The 8714-nt window shown below is 41.8% G+C and overlaps 2 protein-coding genes across 4 annotated transcripts in view; both read right to left on the bottom strand.

Moving 5' to 3' along the window:
• Positions 1-332: 332 nt before the first annotated feature.
• Positions 333-2230, bottom strand: LOC107567336 (leukocyte cell-derived chemotaxin-2-like). Its single transcript, XM_016253002.1, has 5 exons — positions 2122-2230; positions 1741-1773; positions 1555-1645; positions 834-985; positions 333-620 (listed from the first exon to the last, which is right to left on the bottom strand). The coding sequence occupies exons 1-5, from the start codon at positions 2159-2161 to the stop codon at positions 454-456; spliced, it is 483 nt and encodes a 160-aa protein (XP_016108488.1). The 5' UTR covers positions 2162-2230; the 3' UTR covers positions 333-453.
• A 3836-nt stretch (positions 2231-6066) lies between these two features.
• LOC107567335 (proteinase-activated receptor 4-like) overlaps positions 6067-8714 on the bottom strand; it is a 15184-nt gene continuing 12536 nt past the window's right edge. For all 3 annotated transcript variants that reach the window (XM_016253000.1, XM_016252999.1, XM_016253001.1), the window contains exon 2: positions 6067-7639. In XM_016253000.1, the coding sequence (XP_016108486.1) occupies positions 6648-7639 (992 nt within the window). In that variant the 3' untranslated portion in view covers positions 6067-6647. The remainder of the gene's footprint in view (positions 7640-8714) is intronic.

The following is an 8714-nucleotide window of genomic DNA, read 5'->3' as shown; positions in this document are numbered from 1 at the left end:
AATATCTCTCCGACATATACACAAATGGACTTCAGCTAAATGCGGAATTAATGGTTGCTACAAAGAATCACGAATAGATGTCGGAGCAGCACACAAAAGGACACGAAAAATAAAAGCAGGTTGGCTTAAACTAAACGTGAACATTCATTAGAGCACACGGCCACACTACATATTCAAATGTCATATGATTATTTTTTACTTTGCTTACTAATTATCAATGTGTATAACTTTAGTGCATATAGCAGACACTGTTTTGTATTTCTTTGTGAATAAGTCCAAAAAACAGGATACTTTATATGCTATGATGGTACAGTTTACCACTGAGAGCATAATAGTCTTCAAAACTTTATTGTTAGATTGCAAAGTGCAGGGCACCAGCATAAAGAAAGAAAGCTGATATAAATGGCACAAGATTCTGAAGTTGTTTGCAGATGGCCATCAGCTCTATCAGCATCAGAAGTACTTGGTGGGATCTGATCTGTCACACATTTGAACGTGAACGTGGGAAGTGATGCCAGGATAAACTTTCTGCATTGGGAGCAGAGTTCCGATCTTCTGCCCTTTCTTGAGGGTCCCAGAGTAACTGACTGGCTTAACATAGAACAGCTTGAAGCAGAGACCTGCCAAACAAATCATGTGGGGAGATTACTGTGAGATTATAACTTTGATGTATGAAATCTTTTTCCACATATAGTTCTATATTACTAATAGTATTTTATCAAGCAAGCACTTTGTTATTTTCTACAAACATGAAAGTCTATAAAATTAAGTTTTGCTACATTGCTATTAATGCTTTTAGAACATTTAACAGATGTGAAGATGTAAGTACAAACCTTCTCCACTCAAGTTAATGCCATCATTGATAGCATTGTTCTTTTTGTATGGTACAGCTTTGCCGTTCAGCTTCACATCAAATGGAGCATAAACCGTGGCTCCATCAGCACACACAATGTCAAGACCCTCATGTTTCCGTTTTCCACCGTCTCTGCAGCACAAACACCCATAAAAGAATAATTCACCACAAAATTAATATTCTGTCATCATTTACTCAACATGATCAACATTTTTTAAATCTTAATGCACAATCAAACAGGATGCATCAAGCTAGATCTGAGTTGTCATCAGATATTATTTGTTCCTGTGTGTTTTTCAGTGAATAATAATGTTAGTACGCATCAATTTCCACTGTATGAAAAAAACAAAACAGCCTGGTCTGTTTGGAAAATATCTTATGTTTCAAAAAAATGAAAATATGGATTTAAAACTAAATGAAGGTGTGTAAATGATGATGCATTTTATTCGTATGTTGTCTATGGCACAGAAGATCTTTGGTAACATTGGGCTGTTGTTGGGTAGTGTCAAGTCTGTGCGGTAACACACTCAAAACAAAAGAATGATATCAATATATCATAACACAGCCTCCACTAAATGTGTCATCAATGATTTCTGGGAAGGGCTATGAGGAGAGGTCGGAGAAAACTAAATTTGTTTGAGAGATTTGTTTGCTCCATATAAGGGGCGTCAGAAGAAAAAAAACAACAACACACAATTTACCGACTGGCTCCATAGTTTCCACAGCCATACTTTGTATCACATCCTCTTTTGCGGTTACTTGAGTTACCACTGCAGAGGGGCCCAAATTTCACTGTGAAATGAAAAGAATGTTCTGTGTTACTTTATGCTCTGTCTGTCTTTATATGTGTCTGCCTGTTTGTCTTTTTCTTCATTTACATTTCATACCTTGACTAGCATCAACAAGACAGCTGCAAATCACTGAAAAAGAGACACACATTGAGACTTTCATTTGCATAATTCGTTTTTTGTTTACTTTGCATGTTTACTCTTTTCGCAATGTTTTTTTTTAATTGACACACCATAAAACATTAGTACAATTTAGCACATCTTAAAATGGTAACAATAAAACTAATCTAAATATTTATTCTTGTTTGTGAGAAGATGTCATGCATTTAACAGATTCAAAGTCAGATTAGAACATGTTTTATTTGTGCTGTAGACATGTGCTTTTTTTCTTTCCATAAGCAAGTTAGAATAAAATTTAAGGGAATCATTTTTTTTAGGTTTAAAGAATGTCCATTTAGCAATTCAATTGTAATTTCTTACCAGCCAAAAGCAGAAAACTGAAAAGGATGTAAAGTCTCATGGTCCTGTAAGCATTTGTTTTCAGATGCTGTCTTCTCTGCTGCCGTCCTCAGTCTGGTAGGAACATTTAACCGTGAGTTTTTATATTTTAGCTGGGGTCATGTGGAAATTCTGTGGAAATTCTGCTTTCAACACACACAATCCAAACACAATGGCATTGCATAACAGCCAAATAGGGGAATAACAGACCAGTCTCTAATTTAAACATGTTTTCTATTGCAGTGAAAATAACCCAGTACAAAACATACAATGCAAACTAAAATCTTACAGTCACTCTATTATGACCTCATTGGGTTTTTTCTCATTGGATATTGTTTTGTTGGACTTTGTCAGTTATTCTACATTGTGCAACTAAATGTGGTGGTTAAAAAAACACTAACTTATATTATACTTATACACAAGTATACATTTTTAGTATACATTTTTTAGTATAAATACGTGTAGTATAGTGCTACTTTATCAATCTAAACCCTTTGACAGTGTGCATGCAAGTGGGGACATTCCAGTTTACCAATGAATGTTTGCAAAAAGCAAATGAAGTCTGCCCTTGTGTTCTCCTTAAATCAACCCACAAATAAGTTGGCATAATTTGGGGCAAAAATGGAACCCATTGCCATACCACTCACTCAATCATAATAAAAAAAAAAGATATAATTGCATTTTGAGACACAAGAGGTCATCTGTATTAGAAATTCTGAAGGTGCACTCGCTTCTCCTTGCTGAGACTGTTAATGTTTTAAGCATACAAAGACACTTCTAATGTGAAATATGTCTATAAAGACTAGTAGTAATATCCAAAGTGAGTGACAAAGATGTCTTTGGTAGATCATACACATCCGATTTTTATTAATAAATCTGTTGAATCTCTAATATGGTAACAAATGAACAAAAATTTTAATGGAATAGTCAACAGATTGCCTTAAAGGAGATAAAAGAGCATTAGTCTGAGCCACAATTGGACAAAATACTTTTGTGAATCTTTGGAAGACTATAAAAAACAGGCCTAATAGAGTGCTGGCAATATAAAGTAAAACTCTGTCTGGGATATCCACCCATGTGTTTTTGCATTGTTTATAAAAGAAAATACCTCAAGACTGATATAAACTTGTAGGGAGTTTTAGTTTTTCAATTCTCAATCATATCAAGGTTTTAAATGTCTCCACTAGAGGTCGGTAATGTCCACTAAAAGGAGTACTAAATTCAGAATGATCATTTTAGCAGCTACAGTAGTTAAATCATTAAATGTTGTGTTGTTAGTACATATCGTTTTAATTTTTATAAGTAAAGGTAATGGGAGAGAAGAATACTTCTTAAGCAAATCATCATACAAAAGTAAATATGTCAGGTTTTTAAAACAACATACTGATTAAATACATTCAAATACATTTTTGGTGGTCTTGTACATAATTAATGTTAGGAACTGACAACACAAAACATGCAACCATCACTTCTTGACATAAGAGTTAGACATGGTTGCAGATTTGATGTGGTTAAGTACAGGAAGTACACAAATATACAGATGCTTCTATTGCAAGAACAGGCTCATAAAAGGCATTTTAGTCCTCCATTTGCTAATTAATGGTTAATACTATACACCACAACTGCATTGTCACATTGTATATTACATGGCTGAAATGTACATTACATTTTACCTTTCACAGTTTGAACTCATTAAATGCATTCGGTATTTAGTTCACTGTTAAATTAAAATGCAGTTATATTGTCACGGTCACGGTGTGTGGAGGCAGGCAGGATGATGAGGAAGACAAGGGTTCCAATAACGATATTTAATGTAGACACAACAAGGCAGATTCAGGTAGGTGAGACACACACACTCGGGGTAACATTCACAATAACCGACCAACTGGAACACAATGGACAGGAACTGATATAGGGTGGATAATTAGTGGCAGACAGGTGAGCACAATGAGGGTAATTAACTAATGATAGTACGGGCTAAACCAACAAAAGGGGAAGAAACCACAATAAACAGTCCACAGGGGCGTTACATTACTCCCCCCTCCCGGAAGTTGCATCCTCGCACCGTAGAAACCGAGGGAGGGGCAGAGGGGGACTAGGAGGAGGACAAAGCAGTGGACGTGAGATGGTGACAGGGGAAGGCAAAGGGCTGGCAGGCAGACCAGACAGGTGGAGGTTCCGGCAGAGGATAGCTAACAGAGTCCAGGGAGGTGACGATGGAGGGAGACGACAGGAGGGAACCGGAGCAGGAGGAGCCAAGTGGGACCCGGGCCGCAGCCATAATAGCGGCCCACGGTGGAGCCGACGGAGTGAGGAGCCATGGAGGAGGAATGTCCACCAACTCCAGGGGGCCGACCAACGGCGGCGGAGCAGGTGGTGGAGGAGCCCGAGGCAGAGACGGAGAGCCAACAAGCCAGGGGGATGCCGAGGATCCGGGGGGCCAGGGTGGAGCTGAAGGCTCTGGCGACCGAGGCGGAGATCCGCGGCAGAGCCGGAGCGACTGAGGACCAAGGTGGAGCTGGCGTGAGGAAGGAGCCCAACGGAGACGGTGGGACAGAGCGACGAGGTGCAGCCAGAGGGGTGGAGTCCAGAGGCGATGACGGGTCGACGCCCGACCAAGGCGGAGCCAGATGGACGAGGGAGCCCGGTGGAGCTGATGGATCGATGGGTGACGGTGGAGGCGAGGAAGCTAGGAGCCGAGGTGAAGCCACTGGGTCTACGGGCCGAGGCGGAGTCCGGGCTTCGGAGGCAGAGATGAGGGAAACTCCAACCCCGGCGACGCTGGAGGATGGCAGTCCCGCGGGGCTCGCACCGCAATGATGGTGGGCTGAGGGCAAGGAGTGGCGACTGCAGGGCGCTTTCTAGGAGCAAGCACTGGAGTGCGCTTTCCTGGGCTGAACGAAAAATCAGGAGCCCTTCCTGGGCTGAACTGGGGATCAGGAGCCCTTCCCGGGCTCGACAGGGGATCGGGAGCCATTCCTGGGCTCGACAGGGGATCGGGAGCCATTCCTGGGCTCGACAGGGGATCTGGAGCCATTCCTGGGCTACACTGAGGATTCCGAGGTCTCTCCTCCTCATTTTGAAACTGCCTTCCCTCCATATTCTGCCCCTTAAGTCCCGCCGTAGTCAGCTCACCACGGCTTGCTCCCTCGTGGTGGACACTGTCACCGGTTCTCGCACCTGGTCTGACGTGTTGGGCTCCACATCCGAGGCGATCCTCTTCTCAGCCGCGGGGCTTCGCTCCGGCTCATGGATCGCGGCGGGAAATGGCTCTCCGTCATCGGTGGGCTCAGGCTTATGCTCCGTACCGCAGGGAGATGGTGGGCTGGGCTCAGGGTCCTGAGTGGGGCTGGTGTTGTTGTCAGCGATGTCCACGGTTAGATGGGACTTGCAGGACACCAGCACCCACTCGATTAAGGCGGCAAGGCTCTCTCGAGGACCATCCCCGGACAACTGCGCTCGTGTGGTGGCATTAAGTCCAACTTGATAGAATGTACAGAGGCAGTTGTCTAGTGCGTGAGGTGAGCCAGGGACAGAAAGTTGTTCGTGTGGTCCTCAAGAGAGCATTCCCCCTGCTCCAGCAGGAGGATTTGGAAGGCGGGGTAATCCATAACACGAAAAATAAAAATTGACAAAAACCGGGGAAAAAAAAGAGGGGAAAGACGCCGCTATACTTTACTTTTGGGTCGGTTATTCTGTCACAGTCACGGTGTGTGGAGGCAGGCAGGATGACAAGGACGACAAGGGTTCCAATAAAGATATTTAATGTAGACACAACAAGGCAGATTCAGGTAGGTGAGACACACACACACTCGGGGTAACATTCACAATAACCGACCAACTGGAACACAATGGACAGGAACTGATATAGGGTGGATAATTAGTGGCAGACAGGTGAGCACAATGAGGGTAATTAACTAATGATAGTACGGGCTAAATCAACAAAAAGGGGAAGAAACCACAATAAACAGTCCACAGGGGTTTTACATATATATTCCACATTTATTCTAAATTAATAGACACATGCTTCATTACTGTATAATATAATATAATATGCATGACTGTTTGTGGCAGTGTGAAAATGACAATTTGTATTCCACCGTTATTAATCTAGCAGTCAACTTCCGGCCATGGAGGCCACTGAGTCATCTTGTGTATCTTTACAAACAACATTCAATGCATGCATATTTCAGATGCCAACATGCAGTGGGCTTAAAGCATGACTACTGTTGCATGTTGCCTTTCCTTTTTAAATGTTTTTAAATATATCTATTTGTCTCATGTATCACTAATCACTAAAGGAAATAAGGAGGAAATGAATTCATAACTCCTCATGCCAGTTTTTCCAATGCAAATTAAACTAATTTTAAGTTATACACACAGATAGTCAGACTGACAGGTGGGTGGACAGACAGTTCTCTATAATTATCATTCAATACGCCCTAGAATTTTTGACTTACATAACCTAATGTCTTCTGATTTGCATACCTGTCATGCTAAACTCATGATCAGGCTGCTCCTTCAGTCCTGCTCATTTTTGATAGTAAGGTTATCTTTGTCCTCGATTCTGAGGAGGACTCTGAATCAGACCCAGAACATCTGAGAGCCTCCCATATCTTCTTTCTGAAATCCTTAGACACATAATAAAAGATGAAAGGATCGAAGCAGCTGTTAAAGGTGCTGAAAGACAAAGCGATCTGGTATGGAACATAAAGGTCAAAAGCTGATTTGGAGTAATGCAAAAGCAAGAGAATGTTACTAGGCAATAAGCAAACCACAAAAACCATTAACATCAGCACAGTCACTCTAATCGCATGTGCAAAACGCTGCCCTTCAGCCATAAGGGTGCGTAACACTGCAGAATAGCAGAACAGTACAACCAACAGTGGAAGCAGGAAGCATATGGAGAAGAGAATAGCAAAGTACCGCAGGAAGTACTTTTCTTGCTTTTCTATAGGTAGTGCATCATGGCAGGTTGTTAGAGGAGAGTCGATTATCTTATAGGACTGTTGTGAGGCTAATAAGGGCACAACAGCAGCTAAAACCACTATCCAAACCAAAACACTCATACAGACAGAATTCTTGTTACTTCGAAGCATCTTGGCACCAAAAGGGTGAACGAGAGCTATGTAGCGATCCATGGCGATCAGTGCAAGACAAACCACTGAGCCATACATGTTTCCATAGAGGAGCCCAATCACAACACGACAGAATGGTTCTCCAAATGTCCAGTTGTTGCCCAGGAAGTGGTAGACGATACGGAAGGGGAGCACCAGCAGTAGCAGAAGATCGCAGATGGTAAGGTTGATCAGTAAAATGGTGGATGGGAGTTTCTTGGTTCGGAAGAGCAGCACCCAGAGAGCCAACAAGTTTGACGGAAGCCCGATGAAAAAGGCAACGAGGCAGACAAGAGGAACCACTATTGTAAAGCTGTAGCTCTGGATCTGCTCCTTATACTCGTCTGGAAGTGTACCGTTAATCAGAGGCATGCCTCGCGTCCCTAAGTGGAGGAAAGACAGATTTGTCAGTTTTATTTATATCTTGTTACATTTGAGGTCAAAAGTTTACACCCCCCTTTCAGAATCTGCAAAATGTTAATTATTTTACCAAAATAAGAGGGATCATACAAAATGCATGTTATTGTTTATTTAGTACTGACCTGATTAAGATATTTCACATAAAAGATGTTTACATACAGTTCACAAGAAAAAATTATAGTTGAATTTATAAAAATTGACCCCGTTCATAAGTTTACATCCACTTGAATCTTAATACTGTGTTGTTACCTGAATGTTTGCTCATATGCTCATATGACTCATATGCAACTATTACAGAAGGTTCAAACGCTCGCTGATGCTCCAGAAGGAAAAACCATGCATTAAGAGCCAGTGTTGGGGAAAGTTACTTTTAAAAGTACTGCATTACAATATTGCGTTACTCCCTAAAAAAGTAACTAATTACATTACTTAGTTACTTTTTGTGGAAAGTAATGCATTACATTGCTTTTGTGTTACTTTCGAGTTACTTTTTTAAATATGAGCAGGGCTTGATTGTTTTTAACATAAGAAGTTCTATTTATAGCAAATGTAAAAGCCCTTAACACCAAAAAGGGTAATGAATAAACCTCAGGCTGAAGGAAAAGTAAATTCACGTCTGTACAGTAGAACGCAGGAGAAGATTCAACACTCTTCAGCAATAAAAAAAACAATGAAGCACAATTGTTAGTGTCACAGTCTTCAGCGGGTGTGCCCAGGAGGGCCACCAGATGACTGTGTTCTGGGAGCACATGGCTTGTGTTGTGTTTGTCTGTTGCCATGTGCTCTCTCCTGTCTATTGTCTGGCCCCTCCCATCTTGTTACCTCGTTATTGTTTAAGTTGCTCCACCTGTGTCTCCCTCGTTAGCCTCCTCGTTTGGTTCCTATTTATTCTCCTTGTGTCTGCCGTCCTGTGCTGATCCGTCATTTCTCATTGTGTGTGTTTCGTGTCTGCATGTGTGCAGCTTTAGCTCTGCCTGTCTGTTTTTCCCCCTCGGGGTGGTTTGAGTTTGTTTTTGTTTCATTTGTTACTAAAATAAA

The sequence above is a fragment of the Sinocyclocheilus grahami genome, unplaced genomic scaffold, assembly GCF_001515645.1.
Source record: "Sinocyclocheilus grahami isolate Dianchi unplaced genomic scaffold, SAMN03320097.WGS_v1.1 scaffold1148.1, whole genome shotgun sequence".
In the NCBI taxonomy this organism is placed as follows: Eukaryota; Metazoa; Chordata; class Actinopteri; order Cypriniformes; family Cyprinidae; genus Sinocyclocheilus; species Sinocyclocheilus grahami.
Note: the sequence above shows the minus strand (reverse complement) of the source record. Positions and strands in the feature narration are given on the sequence as shown.